Source organism: Labrus mixtus, chromosome 3, assembly GCF_963584025.1.
Source record: "Labrus mixtus chromosome 3, fLabMix1.1, whole genome shotgun sequence".
NCBI lineage: Eukaryota > Metazoa > Chordata > Actinopteri > Labriformes > Labridae > Labrus > Labrus mixtus.
In genome coordinates, this window is record NC_083614.1 from 3,741,536 (window position 1) to 3,763,117 (window position 21,582).

The 21,582-nt window shown below is 46.1% G+C and overlaps 1 protein-coding gene across 3 annotated transcripts; it reads right to left on the minus strand.

Annotated features, from left to right (window-relative positions):
* Nucleotides 1-1,449: 1,449 nt before the first annotated feature.
* On the minus strand, nucleotides 1,450-20,004 carry arhgap45b (Rho GTPase activating protein 45b). 3 transcript variants are annotated; one of them, XM_061034838.1, is made up of 26 exons: nucleotides 19,310-19,528; nucleotides 19,164-19,199; nucleotides 18,873-19,077; nucleotides 18,128-18,383; nucleotides 16,679-16,861; nucleotides 13,126-13,266; nucleotides 12,597-12,681; nucleotides 10,727-10,799; nucleotides 10,565-10,634; nucleotides 10,003-10,134; nucleotides 9,857-9,918; nucleotides 9,651-9,761; nucleotides 9,462-9,542; nucleotides 9,208-9,375; nucleotides 8,434-8,571; nucleotides 8,144-8,337; nucleotides 6,822-6,943; nucleotides 6,279-6,365; nucleotides 6,078-6,179; nucleotides 5,798-5,961; nucleotides 5,537-5,725; nucleotides 5,312-5,449; nucleotides 3,980-4,251; nucleotides 3,660-3,897; nucleotides 2,485-2,599; nucleotides 1,450-2,224 (listed from the first exon to the last, which is right to left on the minus strand). In XM_061034838.1, the coding sequence occupies exons 3-26, from the start codon at nucleotides 18,999-19,001 to the stop codon at nucleotides 1,788-1,790; spliced, it is 3,687 nt and encodes a 1,228-aa protein (XP_060890821.1). In that variant the 5' UTR covers nucleotides 19,002-19,077; nucleotides 19,164-19,199; nucleotides 19,310-19,528; the 3' UTR covers nucleotides 1,450-1,787. The 3 variants fall into 3 exon arrangements, with proteins under 3 accessions (XP_060890821.1, XP_060890819.1, XP_060890822.1); XM_061034836.1 differs by lacking the exons at nucleotides 18,873-19,077; nucleotides 19,164-19,199; nucleotides 19,310-19,528 and adding an exon at nucleotides 19,645-20,004; XM_061034839.1 differs by lacking the exons at nucleotides 19,164-19,199; nucleotides 19,310-19,528 and having other exon boundaries at nucleotides 18,873-19,096.
* Between the last annotated feature and the right edge of the window lie 1,578 nt (nucleotides 20,005-21,582).

The following is a 21,582-nucleotide window of genomic DNA, read 5'->3' on the forward strand; positions in this document are numbered from 1 at the left end:
GCTGCTTCGTTACATCTCTAAAAGGCTAGAAAGAAGACATCACCTTGACTCTTAAATATCAGACATAAACATTTCTGTATGTACCTGAGGCCTGAAGGTGAGCGGTGTGTACCTGAGGCCAGAAGGTGAGCGGTGTGTACCTGAGGCCAGAAGGTGAGCGGTGTGTACCTGAGGCCTGAAGGTGAGCGGTGTGTACCTGAGGCCAGAAGGTGAGCGGTGTGTACCTGAGGCCTGAAGGTGAGCGGTGTGTACCTGAGGCCAGAAGGTGAGCTTGTAGAGATCGTAAAGTGTGTGCTGTCTGAGGCTACGTGCTGTCCCACACACACATCTTAGAACACACATAATTACTTTTTAATGATATCTTTATCATAGTTTGAAAGTTTTTGATGCCTACCTTCTTTTTCTTTTTGAAGGCCATGCTGACGCTGAAGCTGAAAACTTTCAGAGCTCGTCTGCTTTACAGAGAATCACACCAGAAACAGGAAGCTGGCTGAATACATGGTTTAAATATTGATGGAGAAGGGGCGGGTTTGATGGTAAATAGACATGTATAGTTCTCGTCTTCTGACGACTCAAAGTACTTTTACACCGCAGGTCACACCTACACATTCACACACTGATGGTAGAGGCTGCTGTAGGTTCACAACTTCAGAAGGTCAACACTTTTTTATTCTTATTTTTTATATTCAGGTCTAATTACAGATTTTTTCCTCAACTGTTTAAAGGTTCTTGTTTAAATTTCACATATATTTTTATCCCTGCACAGGTTATGTACATTTCTTGTATAAGTCTATTTTTAATTGCACAGTTTAAGTTTGATTCATCTAGGGGTATTATTTAAATCTTTTTTTCGGGTTAATATATCTGTATGGGAGGGGGGGGGGGGGGGGGGGGGGGGGCGTCGGTTTTGTGGTTAATTTGTAACAAATGTGTCTTTGTAACCTGCTACTGGATGCTTTGAATTTCCCTCAGGCTCAATAAAGTATCTATCTATCTATCTATCTGTGTAAAGAGTCCATCAGTATTAACTCATCCATTCATACACACTCACACACTGATGGTAGAGGCTGCTGTGGAAGCAGCGGGAGCAACTTGGAGTTAAGTGTTTTGCCCGAGTACACATTGGACATCTGACTAGCAATCTAACTCCTTTCCCTCCGGTTGAAAGACGACCACTGAGCCACAGCCGTCCCCTAACTGGTCTACTTATTGTAATCACACCCTAAACAGGAAGCTGGCTGAATAGATGGTTAAGTATTAGTGGAGATTTAAGGTTCCTCTTTGTCTTCGTTTGGGATAATTAAATTCATAAATGTAAACCACCGTGAGGATCTGAAGGCGATGCAGCTGTCACTCAGGATTGTTCTCAGTAACTTGAGTTCCATTTCTTCCAGATTCTCGGCTCCCCACGTTTTAACGTTGGACCTGATAGACACACACAGTCTCAGATGGTTGATAAAATGGTTTAATAATAAAATGTTTATAAAAGACATTGATAACAAGGCGATACAGACGATGTTAACAAACTGCTGAATTTATTATTAAAGATTTAGCTGAAACACGACCAGCAGCACTCAGACGAGAAGCTTTGAACAGAAACACTTCAAATACATTTTTAATCAATCGAGTGAAAACTTCTGTCCGAGGACAGATTCATCAAACAGCTGGAAGCAAACAGATGTTCCACTGCGGGCGAGAGATGAATACAGCGGCACACAGGAAAGCCATCTCCCTTTACAACATTTTCAATCGTGTCCCTAAACTCTCAGGCGGCGCCGTCAAAGATATCAGACAAACTCGGGCTCGTTGTCCCTGTTTCGGGTCAGCGGTAACTTCTTTCCACACAGACGTGACAGTGGGAGCCCCGACAGGCTTAAGATGGACGGGTAGTTGTTGTTGGACTGGTTCATGTTGAACTCTGCCAGAGAGATGCACAGGTCCTTCTCTGCCTCGGTGTCATCGTCGGGCGGCCCGCTGTCCGGCGGTGACGGGGGCTCTGCTGCGTCCGGGTGGTCAGGGTCCGTGTTGGCGTCTTGTTCCAGGTCAGTGAGGGTCGCAGACTGACTGGACATGTCCAAACTGTCCCCGTAACTCAGTGGATCGTCGTCCATGCTGATCACGCTCTCCTGCTTCACCAGCATGCTGGACTGAGCCGTCCTCTGGCCGCTCTCCTCCAGCTCCGAGTCAGAATCAGGGAGCTGCTCGCTTGACCCCAATGAGCTTTCTGAATGCAGAGAGAGAGAGAGAGAGAGAGAGAGAGAGATGTTTACACATGGGAGAGAGCTAAAAACAAACACAATTTCCCTTTATGAGGGGAAGTTCATTTACAAAAAGCATTGTGCAACCAGTTCTTTGCACCGTATTGTTCATTCAGTTTTTCTCAGTCGCCATTTTACACACACACGCCGTTTCTTCTTCAGGACACGAGTTGAGAAAGAACCTTCATGAAATCTTTACTGCAGCCCGGGCTTGAGACAAACTTACCACATCCCTCCTCCATTTTGTCAGACTCTGGTTTACTCTGTTCCTCTTTGCCTCCGTCCTCCTCCTGCTCCTCTCCATCAGCACTCCTCTCCTCCTTGTTCTCTGCACTTTGATCCTGTTGCAGGAGAGAGAGACGAGGGACAAAGGGCGAGTTAAAGGACGAGGTACACAAGCTGTTTTTGACCTCTCTAAAGGCAGAAGGCCATGTTGAACATTCAGAGTAGAACATGAGGTCTGAACACATTTAATTGCTTCCGTTTTTCATGTTTATGAACTACAAGCTGCTTCTCTGAATGAGAGAAAAACAAGATCACATATCTGTGTTGATATTTTTAAAATGAGGGGTTGTTTATTTTCTCCTTACTTTTCATAAATAAGGAAAAGTTTGAATCAAATTATCAACTAGGAAACTTTCACACCAAATCAGACCTTAACTGAAAGGTCCAATCAGTGAGATGTGTAGAGAGTGAAATGATAAAGGTATCTTACTATATGATCATTAAGGAAACATGCTATGTTGAAGAGCTGTCTTCTCTGACAACAATGCAGCAGCCAGTATGTCCTTCTTCTAACTTTAGATTCTGCTCCTGAATGCTCTGGATTTGTTTGGACCAGAGAAGGTAGGCGCTTTTAAGACACACCCACCACACGGCCGTTTTGGATGCCCCTCGGTTTGTCAGATATGAGAGCAGTTATCAGGTCAACAGGTGTTGCAGTGATGGAAGCGGTCAAGAGAAGTGGTTCAGATAGAAGTGATTGTACCCGACCTAAAGACAGCTCTCTACAATGTTTAGAATTTAGACTGCAGTACCATTTTAAACACTAGGGGTCAGAGTTACATACTGCTCCTTTAAGCTATTTAAGAATGTTTAAGATTAAGATAGATGCTAGCAGATGTGAGGCTGTCCTAAAAGCTCATGCACAATAACTTAAATCATTTAACAAGGTAAGTAGTTAGCATGTAAATGTTTGCACTGAACACAGAGGGTAGCTGATAAGTTTGTCAGAAAAACTGAAGCCATAAAGAATTTCCACATGTTTCACAGGTGAGCTCACAACAACTTCAAAAGGCTCAGCAGTGTACCCCCTCTAAACTAAAGCTCCCCTCTGAGAATGTATGAAACAGTTTCTTAGAGATTCATCATTTCAGAGATTATCTACACGGCGAGTCCTACCTGCGGCGTGGAGGAAGTCGCAGAGCGGACGGCTTTGTGGGACGAAGAGGTTTTGGAATGGAAGATGGACGAATAGAAGACGATCATGGCCTCCACGATGCGGGCCTGGTGGGGGTAGTCCACCAGAGAGGAGAGGGATATGGTGGCCCCCGTCGGACGAGGACGCATCAGGGAGGGACCAAAGACGATACCCAGGTTACTGGGACTCATCTTGTTGTCTTCCTCCAGCTCTGCGATCCTGGATTGAGGGATTATCAAAAGGGTTACAGAACCTGAAGGTGCAGAATCTGGTCTTTTATTTTCTCGTTTTGAATAATGACCTGCGGAGATGGCGGATAATGTAGCGTAGGGTGCAAATGTTGGCCTTGGGCAGCTCCTTCAGAAGCTCCTTCAGCTTGTCCACGAGGACCAGGACCTCCGGGTTGGTGTCAGGACCCAGATCCACCAGCTCCGGCCCCTTGCCCGTGGCTGGACTGTTGCTGCTGGACTCGGCTCCCTCTCCCACAGTCGAGTCTTCTTCACTCTGCAGACTCTCCTTGGCCAAACCCATCAGACTGTTGTACAGGCGGAACAGCATGATGGGCTCGGGCAGCTGGTGATGAAGAGTAACATGAGAGGGACTGTTACTAAAGAGAGTCTAGACGATGACCTCTGACCCTTTACAGTGTTTCCCACAGAATCAGGTGATACCTGGGTGGTGGAGTTGGCTGGGCTTGTCTTATTCTCTAATCTGCACGCTTCTTTCACTTCAGACCTTCATCAGATACGTGTGCATTGTGTGTTCGCTCCCGACCGTTAACACCTACAGGCCGCGTCGGAGAGCACGCAGCTTGGTGGAATTTGACCGTTACACGCAGCGTCTTGTCGTGCGTTGCTGTATTTTGTAGATTTGTTTTTTATGTCTCTGCTCTTTTGACATTATTTATTAGCAGAACGCTAAAGACTCTCCCCTGTGGTAAGAGGCTGCGGTCCATCAAGACCAAAAGAACAGTTTCTTCCCCTGAACAATGTCCCATTTTATATTTTACATTTTTAAATTATATTTTATATATTATAATATCTTCTTATACTGTATTATTTAAGTTTTTGCTAGTTCTGTTTTGCACCAATACATCAAGTCAAATTCCTTGTATGTGTAAATGTACTTGGCAATAAACCCCAATTCTGATTCTGATTCTGAAGACGCAAATAACACTACTCACATTTGAAATGAACGGAGGAGGCTTATTGGTGATGACACAACAAACATCCTAAGCTAAGACTGAACGACGGCACAGGAAGCGAGCAGCCGCAGAACAACACTAAAAACGACGGCACGAGAAGCTTCAGTTCTGACACGAGTGTTGCACCTCAATGCCTTTACAGGAAGGACGTACGGACAGCGGACCTCGCTCTCTCTTGCTCTCCCCTTCTGTCTCTCTCTCTCTCCCTCCCTCATGTATGTGCCACTTTATGAATAATAAAAAAAGGCCAAAAATATACCTATGCAGCCCGCTCAGGTATCGTCTGAGTGTGGGAATCACTCTTGAGAAACATCACGAGTACAAGATAAAGAAAAAAAAAAACCATGTTTTCTCCCTCTTCCTTTTAAACAGACTGATTTGTGTCCCGTCTGTATTTAATCTCTGCATGTCTATGCCGTGTTTGAATACCTGTCGGAGGTAAAGCTTGAGGACGTTGCTGATGTCATGAGGCGAACACTGCGACAGCTCCACCAGCTCCTTTCCGTTCTCGAAGGCCTGACACAGCTTCTCCACGCGAGTCTTCACCCCGTTCACCCTGTAGATGCCCTGCCAGGAGAAAAAAAATCAGATAAGTCAGCGATTCAGACCGCCAGCGGTTTCCTTTGACCTGAGTATCTAAACGCACGTCCTCACCTTCATCTTGAGCGCCCGCCTCTCGATCTCAGAGATACACTTGGTGATGATGAAGGGGACGCTGTCGCTGGCACAGCTGACCACCTGAGAGAACTCCCTGCCGAACAGCTGCAGGCGGCCCTGAAGCTTCTTATGACCGCACTGGATGGCCAGAGTCTCCAGGCAGCGTTTGTGACACGCCAGGAAACACTGCGAGGACAGAGAAGAGAGTTAAGCCACGCCTACTTCCTAAGATGACTCTAGTGACGATGAAGGACTTGCCTCTTCACACTCTGCTCCCTGGAAGTAAACGTAGCTGTCACACTCGCGGCACTTTGAAGGAGTGCGCAGCTTCCTCAGCCGGTGGGTCTGCGCCGCTTTAGACAGGCCAACGTTACGAAACGGTCTGGTGGAAACGACCACGTCAGGATCCATGCCGTTGACACCTGAACACACAAAACGCCACATGATCCACGGCAGGAAGTAGAATGAATCATTTGTACAGATAAAAAACATCCTGTTTTATTTCCTCCTTTCATCAGAAACACAGAGTCAATCTTACTCGGAGCTTCAAACGAGTTGACGTTCCCGTCTTTTTCATCGGCGTCCTCATTGGACGACATCGTTCCGGTGGATGACGTTCGAGCTATTTTGCTAATGTCACCTGGGAGAAAAAAAGACGGTTTCGAGTTCCCCCACAGACAATGTTCACACCTAAAAGGTGACTGAGATACAAACAACACAAATATGATCTCCTTCTTACTTGAGCTGGCCGTCGGAGAATCGAGGCCTCCCTCTCCTCCCACGCTGTCATCGCTCACCGTTGATCCCCACGACTTGTGGCCCTGCCCTGAAGGTTACACGATGATTATCAGAACACAAAACACAAAAAAACGCTTCTCAGCTCTCACTCGCACTCGCACTCGCACTCTTCGGGCTGCTTTAGTGCCGTAACCGTGCTCAGCCGTCATCACATCTTTCTACGTTCATATCGATTCTGCGACGGCGTCCGAGGCTGTGAGGTCACATTGTGTTTCGTTGTTTGCAGAAGCACGGCACAGCGGGCGCTCCACATACACACATACACAGAGTCAGACATGCACGCACACACAGCGCTGTTCTCCCCTGCTGGATCAGCTGACCCCATCTCTCCTCTGTAACGCCTCTGAAGACCGTACAGAGGCGATACGCCACAAAGGCGAAAACATTATGGTTTGAAGAGGCGCTCTGAACAGATCTTAATAGATATGATAACAGTCTGAAGTCGACTGACCTAACGTCTCCAGCAGCAGCTGACTTGACTTACTCTTGCGATGAGCCTCGGCGTCTCGGTGGTCTCCGGACGCCGTGTTCACACTGGTGGCAGGACTGTCGGCTTGGCTCGACTGCTCCGTGTTGAAACTATCATTCCTTGGTCTGTGGCCGTGGCTGCAACAATGTGGAAGTTGAACTGTTAATTATGAACGACTCTCAAAACAAAGTGTAAACAAGTCAACGCTTCAGCAAGCGGTAAGTGAGCGCAGCACGAGCCGGTGTTTAAAAGGTGATAAACTTTCTCCAAGCAGCTGTCTCTCTTCAGCTTTAGAAAACCAAAAACCTTCACAGGTTGAGGTTTAAACAGAGGTCATGTGCAGAGATATTTATTTATGAGAGCTGGTCTGGGGGGGTCCCACTGATGCCCCGCCTCTTGTTGTCAGTCTACACGGTTGACTTGTAGGAGGGGCCATGTGGTCGGGTAGGTAGTATCGGCGTAGTCGCTATCTGGAGCTCGAGTCAACACATCTTGCGTCTGTTGAAGGATGAGTTCCCTTTTTGGTTGCCGTGGCGACTAAGGGCCATGAGGTAGGTTAGGTAACTTATCATTTGGGCATAATTGGGATGAGGGTCAAGAGTACGTTCTGTTTATCTCAAACACAAAGTTTTTTTAATTTTATTGCATGTTTAAAGTTGCAGAATCTTTTATATCTGGACAAAAATGTGCATGAGCAGTTTCCCCATGTTTCCAGTCTCTGGGCTAAGTTAGCTAAGCTGAGCAGCAAGCCCCGCCCTCACCAGGAAGTTACCCTTAGTCAAGCCCCACCCTCACCAGGACAGAGATACAGTGTATGAGGAGAACTTTAAATCTCTACAAACTTATAGTTAAAATAGAATCTATGTCTGATGCTAGTGATGTCAGCTAACGTTAGCGGTCCTCCCATAGCTGCTCGCTGTCTCTCCTCTACTGACTGACCTCTGGACTCCAACATTGAACATTTCTGGATCCAGGGGTCTGAAACATCCTCTAAACGTCTCCATCAGGGTTTTGAATACATAGCTGAGAGTTATGAGCATGGTCTGACAATGACAGCGACATCATGGAGAGCTAAACGCTGCAGATACATGCAGGATTAAAAACCCTCCTGGATCACAATGTGGTATATTTAGAGTCACTCTGTCAGACACCTCGAGCTCCTTTAACCACGTTCAGGAACCAAAACTCGGACCAGGAGAACGTTTGTCAAACCGGGAGTAGCCCAGCAACGGTTGCCATGAGAGGGAGCTCTCTGATCTGTGGTCAGCAGACCGATCAGAGAGCCAACATTTATTGAAGGATTCAAACTGAAGTGGAGGTCATTCTGTGGGTCTTACTGTGATGAGCTGGATGGAGAGTAGTTCTCAAACAGGTACTGGACCTGTGGCTGCTCCGGCAGCTGCAGGTCTCGCACGTGGGCAGCGTACTGCCGGCCGGGGTCGTACAGCTTACTGCTCTCACACAGAGTCTGGTAGTGGACGGGCAGGGCGACCGTCTGCATGTGCATGAGCTGGTAGTACGAGATGGTCGCCTGGAGGACGAAGACATACAACAAACCACGTGTTATCATCCAGTAGGAGTTTGTGATGTCATGATGTTAAGATGAGGTCAGTGTGTTTGTTCGGACCGAGCGCAGCGTCTGGTCGCTCTGTTTGACGAGGTCCTGCAGCTGTCTCAGCACCGTGACCTTTGTGTGCTCCAGCTCCAGCTGCTGGGTCGTGGCGTCTGCTATACAAGTACGGTAGGTAGCCTCCGCCTCGTCCGCCTACACACACACACACACACACACAAAGACATGCACTCTTAATTCCCGGTTAACTTCCTGCTCTTGTCCTGATTTAAACTGGATCGGCAAATGGATTCAACAGGACTTAAAGGCTTAATATGTGATTTTTCACACTTAAATATAATATAAATCAAGTATATCCTCTGAAAATAACTCTGTGAGTCATGACTGTCTACAATGAGTGTAACACCCGAGTCCCACTGTCTGTGATGTTTTCAGAGTCCTATCTTCAGTTTGTTTACATCGCCAGGACGGCCGGCTGACTCCTCCCCTCACGTATAAAAGTTGTTTAATTGAGGGACTAGAGAAAAGAAGAATAACATACTGTACTCACTGCTTAACTGTGTTTCTAGATCACGCTCATTTCAGGTAAATTTACATGCAGTGTTAAGATACGAGCATAATAAAGATCGCTAGCATTAGCATGCTAACACAACAATGCAGCGCGAGTTGTTTTGGTTTCATGCTGGTGCTCAAGGGCGACATCTGCTGGATCAAAACATCACATATAAAGCCTTTAAATCATGTCAGACCGTCACAGCACCAGTCTAACACTAGTGAAGTCCAGAATAAGAGAAAGAGAAACAGAGTAAATATATAGTTCCTGGTAAGAACCTTGTTGCGGGCTTCTTCCTCCACTCGTTTCTTCTTCTCCACAGACTTGGCCGTGGACCCTCCTCCTTCTTCTTCTGCTCTGCAGGCGGCTGATTTGGCCTTCTCGTACTCCTCACAGCGGACCATGTAGGCCTGCTTGGATTTCCGGAGGTTCCCTTCACACTCCATCTGAAGAGATGTTTTTGTCATTTGGAGTTTTTTTTAATTTGCTGCTTTTTAAACTGTACCACTCTGTAAGTTCTACAGCAGCTTACCAGTTTCCTTTTAGCACGGATCCAATGATCCTTGATCTCCTTCCGTTTCTTTTCATGCTCCTGCTTACGCTGCATGAGAGGCTACACACGCACACATACAGAGGTAAACAGGCATCAGCGACTGCTGCATAGTGTCTGAAGAGAAGGTTTTAAAGAGTTCATGTTGCAGGGGGCTTCAGGAGGTCTCACCTGGATGAAGGTCTGGCTGTGCAGGGTGGTGGTGGCCTGCTGCAGCCCCACGCTCTGCTCCTGGTCCTGCTCCAGAGCGAGCGAGTAGATGGAGAAGAGGGGCATGTGGGGCTGAAAGGAGGGAGCACAGAGAGAGAACAGGTTTTAAGGTTTGGTCACATTTATCAAGAGAGAGAGAGAGATTCAGAGGGGACTGTGATGTTTACATGGGTTATGTTGTGTTTGCAGGATTGGTATAATCTTTGGAGGCCTTTGGAGAACTCGGTCTCTGTTTGAAAGAGCAGAAACAAACATCAGTCAGAGTTAAAGGAGCGACCTCCTGGCAGGCTTCATTTATAACATTCTTTCTCACCCAGTGACGTTCTCTTCTCCACGTAGCTGATCAGGTCTTTCATGTACTTAGAAATGGTTTTGGCGTAGAGCAGAGCGGAGTCCACCCCTCCTTCGCTCCTCTGCAGGATCACATCCACCTCCTCCACTCTGCCTGCACCACCAACACACCAAAACACAAGTCACTTTACAGGAACAACTCGTCGCCATGACGACAAATTGTTTTTTTGACGTTTACGATGCACAACAGACGAGGCTCTGCAGCCGAGGTGTGAAGATTCAAATATGCAGCATCCTGTGTTTTAAACGTGGTGGTAACTATTTGTTTAGATTTCTTTTACATGAGGCGGAGACTTGACCTTTCCAAAACAGTTCTGACTTTGATCTTTGACGGCTGCAGAAACATGTTGCCGTGCCAGAACACTCCTTTCTAAATGTGCATGTGACAGTCACCAAACACCAAACAATGATTTAATGAGACAGAACTTAACAGATGTGGAGAGGCTGAGATGAACACAAATGGCCACCTTGCTTACTGCTTACTGCTAAAGCCACTTTTTAAGGAGACACAAGTGAAGACCTACCCATGTCGTGCAGGTCACTCCTGAATGCTGACCCGTCTGCTCCTGTCGCCGTGTACAAGTTCTCCATCGACTGCACAGCCAAAAGGTCATTCATTACTGATACTCTGCTTTTTTTTTTAAATATTGGAAAGAGGACATACTTTGAGTCGAGCGTTCACTCACCCGGCTCTTCTCAGTGGGCAGCAGGGAGAGCAACGTGCTGCTGTCGACCTCACCCATCAGAAGTTCAGACACACTGAAACACGACAAAGAACACCTTTACATTGGCTGAGAACGAGATACTGCAGAAACGACAAGGGTTTCATTAAAGGTCACACTCTGATCCTGTATTTGATCATGTCTATAAACCCCTCTATTTCAGCCCTGCTCAGAACAGGCTGTTTCTGTGTCTGTACCTTTAAATATGTAAATGAGCTGTGTCTGACCACGCCCCCTCTCTGGAAGGACTTGGTTGTCTCGGTGCTTTCTCGCTCCATGTCCTATTGTTTACGGTGAGAAGGCAGACTCAGAGGGCAGAACAAACACCTAGCTGTGGGAGTGTCACCCACCTGGGGGAGGGGCTACTGCCCTTTGTGATGTCATGAAGGGAAAATCTACAAACGGCCTGTTTGAGCACATTTTCTGAAAAGTGCAGCAGAGAAAAGAGGGAGAGGATGGACTTTTCTCATCATTGAGGGGTTTGTAGACTAGAGACACATGTTAGAGTTAGAGAAACATGGAGAAGAGGATTTATAATAACATGTGACCTTTAAAGAAAGAAAGTTAACTGGAAGGAGAAGCCCTTCTTTAGAACTGATAAGTAACAAGATTGTGCTGCCAGCGAATAACAAAATCAGTTCATTTCTATCTGTTAGGGGGCGCTGGTGGCCTAATGGTGAGAGCACACACCCCATGTCCAGAAGGCTAAAGTCCACTAAGTGGACGGCTTGGGTTTGAATCCGACCTGTGGCTTCTTTCCTGCATTCTCTCTCTCTCTCTCTCTGCTCTGACTCTACCCTCTGTCCTGTCTCTAAATAAAGTCATAAAACCTTTATAATTATATATATATATATATAAATAATATGAACCGTTAATGAAACTGTATCATAAGAAATGTTGTTTCTCATGAAAACGCATTTGTAAATGTTGGTTCTCCAGCATTAAGACATCAGGAACCTTCTTTGCTGCGATGTGGCATCCATCTTGGTGTTTTTGGTTCATTACAGAAAAAGAGTGAAACAGAGAGAGAGAGACTGAAGACAGAATGAGGAAACAGACACGTCAGCGCACATCAGAAATGAACTCTGCCAGCTCACTTCCTCCTGAGCCTCTGTGACAGATGTCTAAAGCCTGACAAGCATGTGACGGGACTGTCGCTGCAGGGCGCTTCAGGACGTTACTGTTTAAGACTGGGGGCGTGAAGATGAACTGAAAACAGCGAGGACGACGCCTCGCACACTGCACGGCTCCAACATGACAGAAAAGCATTCATTTCATTTCACTGCAGTGTGCGAGACGCCTTCCTGTTTGAGCTCCACTCTGCCCCCTCTGGTTCGGATGAGCGCGTTCTCTCGATTGTTGAGCTTTTAAGGTCAAAACACAGATCTTTGAAAGACAGGTGGGATGCTGTCAGAGTGAACACATTTCAAGTCATAAATAAAGAGAACACTTCATAATGTGTGACCTCCCCGTCCGCACTAATCTGTTCTCTCAGTCACGTAGTCAACAGCGTTTACAAGTTCTGGTTTTGTGTCAGAGGGGAGCACAGAAGAAAACCACTTCCTGTTTTCGGCTTTTCCTCTTGCAAATGTGTCAGCAACGCTGCACTTCTGTCTCCAACAACAGAGCTCTTTGTTCACACTATGAAAGGAGAAGCCTTTGATTGGACGAGATCAAACAGACAACAGCAGCGACATCACTTTTACTCTGAGTACTTGTTTCAATATCTAAATCAAACACCAGACGGACTCAACCAAAGGGGGACGTTGGAGGGTTGAAAAGGTTATTTCTGATAATCAGATAATGGCTTGTGAGGGATGTATGAGATACTCACTTGCTGCTAAAAGCGACGGCGATGGTTTCAATCGCCTTCTCAAAGTCCATTTTGTCCGCTTCGTTACAGGCCTCGTAGTGGAAACCTGAGAAATCACAGACGTGCATGTTCAGCTTTCAGCTTTGGTTTAAAATGACACCACAGTCTTTAAATAGTGAACACATCATTTACATCAAACTAAATATATCAAGTATAACAAGTTACTAAAGGCTACTGAGTGAAATGATAAAGGTATCTTACTACATGATCAGACATTAATGAAACATGCTATGTTGAAGAGCTGTCTTCTCTGACAACAATGCAGCAGCCAGTATGTCCTCCTTCTAACTTTAGATTCTGCTCCTGAATGCTCTGGATTTGTTTGGACCAGAGAAGGTAGGCGCTTTTAAGACACCACCCACACTAAACACTAGGTGTCAGAGTTACATACTGCTCCTTTAATTTATATTTAAAAAAAAGTTAAAAAAGGAAACATTTCTGTATTCTTCCTCTGCATTAACATTAGCCTTTCACTGCACCACAGACTGACCTTTGACCTTGGATATGAGCTTGCCGGCAGCGGTGAGGATCTCCACGGTGTTGAGCAGAGGGTAAGTGTTGATGACCTGACGCAGCACCCGTAGGACCTCGCCCAAACACTCGTGAGCCACGGGCCGCCGACTCTCCTTCCCTGGATGGGTGGGACAAAAGGAGCAGAGTGGATGAGCGAAGAGAAAGGAGAGGGGGAGAGAATGTAACGGCTAAAGAGGTGATTATAGACAACGTGTTACAAATAACTTACAGCAATTACACTTGAAAAGAGCAAGGTCTGCTCATTTCTTCCAGCAACACGTCGATTGTATTTTGTTTGAGTAAAGAATTACATTATTTGTGGGGGGGGGGGGGGGTTTCAGACACCCACAGCTCAATGTTTTTTGTATCAAAGTTGAATGTTTATTGTAAAAATCAGCATTTTCAAAGAGGGAATATTATCAAATTGCCAATCTGTGGCAACCTCCAGGGTGCAATCTAAAGCAGACAAATACGACTGCAGATAGGCAACCATTCATCACTCCTGTATCCCACCAACATTGAATGCATCACTATAGACGAGTTTCTTTGTTTGTTTGTTATTGCATCTTAATGGCAGTATTGGAGCAAACATCAGGACGTTCTGGGTATGCAGAATTCATTTCTTATCTCTCTCTCTCTCTCTCTCCCTTGAGCAATAGCATTAAACTAAAAGACAGTGGGTAGGACTCATTGTAGAGAGTCATGATGCCCGGCCTCCACCATCAGACTGTGTCGTCCTACAACCACCGCAATCCTCTTTCATGCACGGCCTGCTCCGACCTCCACGTCAGCGGGGAGGAAGTGTGGACAACAGGAACAAGAGAATTACAAAAGGAGAAATCCTTCCTGCATATTATCACATATGCTCTTTAGTAAAGTGTCTCCAGATAAAACTTGTTATGAATTGAAGATATACAAATAATGATTGATTGATGACTGTGGATATAATAAATTTACGACATGATATGTGTGTGTGGACAAGCTGCAAAAACACGAATTGCTAATTCCCCCAAAAATACTATTTAACAAAAATTTAAAGAAACAAAATGTTGTTGTTTTTACACAATGTTGATAAATTTTCCATCGATTTGTAGTGTGGGGGTGATCTGACCCCCCCCCCCCCCCCCCCCCCCAAGCCTTTATGAGTTTAGTGAAAAAGATTATTCATACAAAGTCTCTGCTGGTCATGGAGGGACACAGCGGAAGGAGACAGAGCGAGAGAGAGGGGCAGTCTGAGCACAGACAGGTCTGGTCAAAGTACACTGTCAGCTGCTCCGAGGTCACTGGTGACACATCTGCAGCTTACACACACACACACAAACTTTCTGAGGCAGACTGTTCGGGGAGGAGGCCAGAGTGCAGCCGATCCTCGGCCCTCTAACTGTCTGCCTGACGATGTGTGTCAGAGTGTCGGAGACGCAGCCAATAGGAACACAGCGACCTGAACATTCTGCAGAAAGGATGTGGGCTGCACTATTGTTTTGCAAGATTAGAAACCAACTCTGGTGATGTGCTGCATCTGCTTTCTGTGGCTCAGGAAAACAAACTGCTCTGCTCTGAATCTCTCAAAAACTTTGTAACAAATTGAAGTCGGAGCGACCAGAAGAGGAGCTCCAGATGAAGTGGTGCACGGGGAGGAGGAAGGGAGGAGAGGAGGCTCAAGCTCTGATTGTTTCGCTGATTACGAAGAGGCGCTGCCACATTCTGGTGATGCAGCCAGCCTATCAAAGGAGGAAGTGTGGACGAGGCCCTTGTGTCAGAGGCTATCCATCATGGCTTCCTGTTTAGAAAGCTCAGCCTGGGTGGAGGACATGACAGAACAGAGCCCGAGCACGGCTGACAGATATACACACAAACAAAGCTGCTTTGGTCTCATCTGAATCACAGAATCAGTTTTGGGATAAAAAAAATGTATTTTTGTAAAGTACTCGTTCTATATTGGAGGGATCCACACTGGAGTCGAGGTATTTACTCCATGAAGTGTTAAACCTCAGTGAGTGACGCAGGAGAGGAAGAGGGTTTGAAAATGCAGACAACAAGAAGTTAGCTTCTTGCTAACGACAAGACTGTGGTTACACTTTGTGGGTGGCAGGGGAAGCGTAGCCCCGGAAACATAGCACCGGAAACATCCTCCCAGTGAAGGGAGGAGGACGTACACAGCCATTTGTAAACTTGGTTTAGAAGTTAGTCTCGCCCCTTTTCATCCAGCCCTCCCCCCATTCATAACACACAGATGTGGGAGAGCAGGACTGTTGAAAGATGGCTCGTCCTTTTCATGTGAGCCCTTATCAAAACGAAGTGGAGCGTGCAATGCAAATGAGAAGAGCAGAGAACAAAGAGTGTAGTGCTGTCTGCAAACAAGTCGATACGACTCAAACAAACGACCAGATACGACTCCAACAAACGACCAGATACGACTCAAACAAACGACCTGATACGACTCAAACAATGTCCAGATATGCTAATGCCATACTATCACACTACTGTACCAAGTGGGTGAAATGCATTTGGTCAAGCTTAGCGCTCTCCTCCTTGCTTGTAATGTAATAAAAAGGAGGTAAAGTCTCCCTCTTTATTTGATTGGCTGCTAAGGCCAAAAGTGACATTGATGAGTGATGCAACGCCACGTCTCAAGCTGAACTTTTTTTTAAACTTACATGCCCGCCCAAAAAAACGCTTGAACAACACTTCATGCAGCAGCAGATAAGAGCGGCCGACAGGTGCGCTGGAGATGCTTTCTAGTGATCGGCTCTAACTCAGTACCCGTCAGACGATGCTTTTTGAAATCATTCACAACTCTCCACTTAATATCAAGGTGCGTTAATGAAGCCGAGGGCAAAAAGACAAACAGTGATTTGTTTATTCTCCAAACGCTGTTATATGCACAAAAGGAAATGATCCGAGGAGCATCGCTGATTAGTCTCCGCCCAACAGATAATAAAGTGTTAGTGACCATCAGTTATTCATTATAAGGTTATAATGGTTCCACTTTATGACAGATAATTATTCTGGATATCAAACAGATATCTCTACAAAATGCATCTCTACAACTGGCATGAACGCCTGCTCAAGTCAGAACAACAACTCGGAAACTCTTCATAGAATGAGGCTGACTTTACGCCATATTCGTCATCAAAATGTCGGCTAAAGATGTTTAGTAAATGTTCAGATACTTTTGATTAATTCATGTATTGCACATCAACTTTTAGCTCAAATATAAGTTGTAACAGAGACATTCTGGGACCATCTGAGGAGCACCTGAATGCATCATGTAACTCAGTCACTGGGACCATCTGAGGAGCACCTGAATGCATCATGTAACTCGGACACTGGGACCATCTGAGGAGCACCTGAATGCATCATGTAACTCAGACACTGGGACCATCTGAGGAGCACCTGAATGCATCATGTAACTCAGACAATGGGACCATCTGATGAGCACCTGAATGCATCATGTGTACTGTGAAGTGAGGGATTTACGGGCACGGTAAAAGCTTTAAAGAAACGATGTAATCCTTCATTGCACTCACCTTCAGCCAGCACAACGTCTTTCAGCTTCTCGACGGCCTCTGCGAAACGTGCCACATCCCTCAGCAGGGCGGGGATGTCCTCGACCTCGATGGCCGAGCTCTCTGGAACGTCAGACGGAGTAGTGGGGGTCAAAGCCCCCTTTCCCTGGCCTTTAGTGAAAACCCACGACTGAAGCGGGAAACCTGACGATACACACTCAGTGTGTAAATATGAGGCTTCAAATTCTCCAAAAGCAAAAGTTAGACATGTTTTATGGAAACACAAATTTGATTTCTAGGGGGAGAGATGGATGAGTAGATCAGTGATGTGTTTCTCCTTTAAAGGCTTTAGTGTGAGAACATCTCAGGGCAAAGAAACCGTCTTGCTTTCTGAGTGGGCTGATCTGCCTACCAGCACCTTCAAGTCTCAGGACTAATGCTGGACTTCCCCCTCAGAGAGGACAGCTTGGTGTTTGATTGTTTTTAATTAACACTGTGGTCTCTTCTCTATCAAACTGAGTAATCTATACGCTGACGACACTGTTCTCTATCATGCTTCTCATTCTGTCCATGTTACAGCACAGACTTTGCAGCAGTCCTTTCATGTTTTACCAGATACTCTAAAAGGACCTGAGACTAGTTCTTAACGCTGACAAACAGAACCAATGCTTTTCTCCAGAGAGACAGCAAACGGCCAAAATGATACGGAGGTAGTCGCGAGGAACGAGCCCATGATTGAGAGTCTGGTCATGTGGAGCGATGAAAGACTGGACATTTAATGATCACATTAAGAACTTTATGGGATGACTATTTCTACAGAAACTAGATGATTGTTCCTTTATGTCCTGCAGGAAGAGGGCTTGTGGACTCTGTTTGGAAGTCAGTCTTGGACAATAGTGAAGTTTTCAACGTCTTCACTCAGTCTACCTCTTACCCCGACACGTCATTGTGTAAAAAGGTTTGGTGATCATCTCTCGTAAAAAGGTGACTGTTGAAGGTTCCTCCTCGAGTCCGATCAGAACCGATAAAAAACAGCTTCTTCTTATTCTGCACTGGACTCAAAAGCTGAGGAGTTTTAATGACGAGAAATCTATGTAGTCATCTTTTATTGAGTCCCTGAATTGATTCTGTAATAACCTTGATGTTGTTGTCGATGAGCCGTGACCCCGATGACCTCTCCAGTATAAGTAAAGGTTGAATGAATGAATGGTTAGAATGAGTTATTTCCTGCAGTCTGCACCGGGGTCAGATCACTACTCCTGGACTAAAAGTAGTCCCACTCCTAACCCGACTGCTTCCCACTCCAGTATTGGTCCTAACTAAGCTGTAGGAGGCTCTTGTTGTTGGAGTGTGTTACTCTTATATCCTGTTACTAGTCTTAATGCTAAGCTAAGCTATCTTGTGGGTGGCTCAGGCTTCATTAGTAACATCATTTGGTGCAGAGTAAACAGATGATAACAAAACACTGACCTGCGGCGCTGGCATGTCTGCTCAGTGCAGTCGGTCTCTTCAGGGTTGCCACGGGCGACGGGCAGGCCACCCCTTGCATTGCAGCCAGCTTACCGTGCTGGGTGCTGGGGGTACCCGGGCAGGACACAGAGGGGTCCGGGGCCCCAGCGGAGGTCGGGGTGAGAATTGAACAGGGAGAGGGAGAGGGAAAGGGTTGAGGCGAGGAGAGAGTGATGTCGCCTGCATCTTTCCGAGGCTGCTCCTGGAGGATGGAGAGCTGAGAGAGGAGAGAGACAACAGATCAGACCATCCTTTTTTTACTTTCAGCTTGGCATGAGGACGCCATCTGACCGTCTCTGTGGCGTTACACCCAGCAGCAGCAACTGTTGGTAAACACACATATGAAAACTTTCACAAGATCCTGTGGAGCGTTGAGCAACACTTCCTGACTCCAAGCTGCTGTCGGGCGTGGCAAACAGAGCAGGGTGTAGAAAGACACAAATGACATTTACAGTTTTGGAATAAGAACTGATGTTTTTAGAGGCGAAAGTGAACATATCATCTGCAAACAAACTGACACAAGTCACAGGAAAGTGTTCCTCTTAGTGTGGTTTTCTCACATGTAGTGTAGTAAAAGACTCCAGTTAGTGCTGCAAACTCTCAGGGGCCTACAGGGTTAACCCTGGTAAGGCCCAGATGCCCTGATCACTGCATGGTTCAGTACTGCACAAGAACATGACACAGGCCTATCCACACTCTCACATACCTGCTTCAGCCATACGTTGTGCTTGTTGGGCAGAATGTCCAGTTTGTCCTTGCCTTTAGAGTCCCCTTTCTTTACCCTCTGACTCGTAGCGTAAGGGTTGTAGCTGCTTTTAGCAACACGTTTCAGCATGCTCCTTTAGTCTACCGCTCTGTCCCCATCAGAAGTTAACTTTTCAAACTGCTTTTGAAAGCTCAATCACACTCAAACTGGAGCCCGTCACACTGGAGCCCAATCACTCACACTGGAGCCTGTCAAACTGGAGCCCGTCACACTCACGCTGGAGCCTGTCACACTGGAGCCTGTCACACTCACGCTGGAGCCCAATCACTCACGCTGGAGCCCAATCACTCACGCTGGAGCCCAATCACTCACACTGGAGCCTGTCACACTGGAGCCCAATCATTCACGCTGGAGCCTGTCACACTGGAGCCTGTCACACTGGAGCCCGTCACTGCTTTAGGAGAAGACGCAGAGGATAAACCTGGTCTAAGTCCTTGAGCAGTCAGTCGACATGAAGCTCTGTGACGTGTTCACCATTATGAAAGTTTCAAGTCATGCAGTCTGCAGGTCAAAAGTCAAAAGTCACAAGGCATTAAAATAATTAACTCAACAGAAGTTACATCTATTGTTCTGAGAAGTCTCCTCTCACACACACACAATCAGCCTTTGTGCAGCCTGTCCCCTCCAGCTGAAGCTCATCTGACACCACACACATACTCTCACACACTGAACAGCACTAGCAGGCAGAAACCAGAAGTGATGCTCTACTCACTGCGGACGGCGCGCTGCTCTGCGGCCCGGGGCTTCCTGCACGGCTCTTCTTCGAGATGGATGGCGTTTTGATCAGTTCCCGTTTCTTCCTCGTGAACATTTTCAGGGTGCCTTTGCCGTCCATCTTGACCTCCTCTTTAAGTTTCTCGTACAGCCCCCCCACCCACCCCCCTACTCGCCACTTGGGTGCTCTGCCGCTGGCGCTCAGCGGGTGCTCGGTGCCATGCAGGCCAACCTTCAGCCACGATAACTGTGTGTGTGTGTTCCTCCTCCTCCCGCTGTCACACATCGAGCCGCGCAGACTCACTGACAGAGAAACACACACCGCAAACAGTGTGCGCACTCCTGCATCCGCTCTGTGTGTGACTTCAGTTTCCTCAGGGGAGAGGAGGAGGGGGGGGGGGATACAAACCGGTGAACCGAATGACTCTTTAACCACGTTTCAGAAGAACTGCTGCGTTTAAAATGTACTCATGGAACAACATCTTTGTCCAAACTCAAACTGACGTGAAATGACAAGAAGCCCAAGTGCACCGTGACGCACACACACAAACACACACTCAACAGTTTGAGCCTCGTTCAGACCCTCCACACTAATCAGTTCATCCTAAAACACGTGTGACCAGCAACATGTGACCACCTGACGTTTCACGCTGTAACCCTCCGCCTCCTCATGCAGCAACCTGCTCTCACATTTGTATATTTATTTGTTTGTTTGTTTGTTTGTGAAGAAGCAATGCAATAGATCAACACCTTAAAAAACGTTCTCAAGTAAAGAGAGGAGATGAATCCCAGAGGAGGGCTTATAATAAACCAAATCACTAAGTTTAACTCATAATAACACAAAGATAACAAACATTTAATCATTAAATCATGTTTCTCACTCTGAACAAAAACAGCAGAATGAAATGTGAGTTTATTGAAATGCCATGGAGAGAGTCGGTACTAAAGAGAGACTCTTAATGAAACTAGAAACTTCTGGAAGTTCACTCCAGTGTGGAGAAGTGGAGGGACCTGATGGGCAAAGTGAAAGTGATGGAGCAGGGAACAGATGAAATCAGAGCCACATGTTGTGGACTCTGTGGCAATTCAGGAGTCTGTTTGGGCCCCTCCAACCGGCCTTCATCACCATCATGTCTGCCACTGTCCCGATGCTTACTCCTCTTGTAGACGGATCATTCCTCTTCATTTGTCTTTGTTGACTTTTTGGTTTTCACAGCAATAATTCATGCAACGCTCAGAAGGGCAACATGAGTGAGTGCTGTCTGATGGGGCCCCCTTAGGGAGGTTTCCTGTTGTTGCAAAATTTGCACATTTTGAGCTGCTGCTTTGGTTTCAGTTTGTTAGCTGTCAGGGGCCCCCCTACTGGTCAGGGGCACAGCACCTCTGTGTGGAATACGGATGATGCACCACAGCTTTATAAAAAGGAGGAGTCAACAAACAAACACGGGGTGTATCATTTGTATGTTTTTGTTTTTTGCTTCGTTAACAGTTATTGAATGTTTTTTCATCAGCTTCTCAATGAATCATGTTTTTCATGGATGATATTAAATGTGACTGTTTACATCATTTTGTTACTATACTGTCTCCATGTTTTTCTTTGTCCTGTTTGTTCATTTACTTATTCTGTCCCTCTTTCTAATTCATTCATTTTATTTACTGACCCTTTTCCTTTTGTTTTGTTTGTTTTTATCTCAATCTGCTTGCAAAACTATATCGTACCACAGTTCCCCTCTTGTTTGTATCTCTTTTTTTTTTATTGTGAGTGTGTGTATGCATGTTTTTGTGAATAAAAGTTTAAAAAAATAATAATGTGACTGTTATTATAACCTGTTTACTTCTCTCGTGTTATTGGAGCCAGTTGCAGCAGCTGGAGATGAACTATTAGCAGAAGGCATTTCCTTGTATTTTATTTTTATTTATTATTATTGTATTCTTC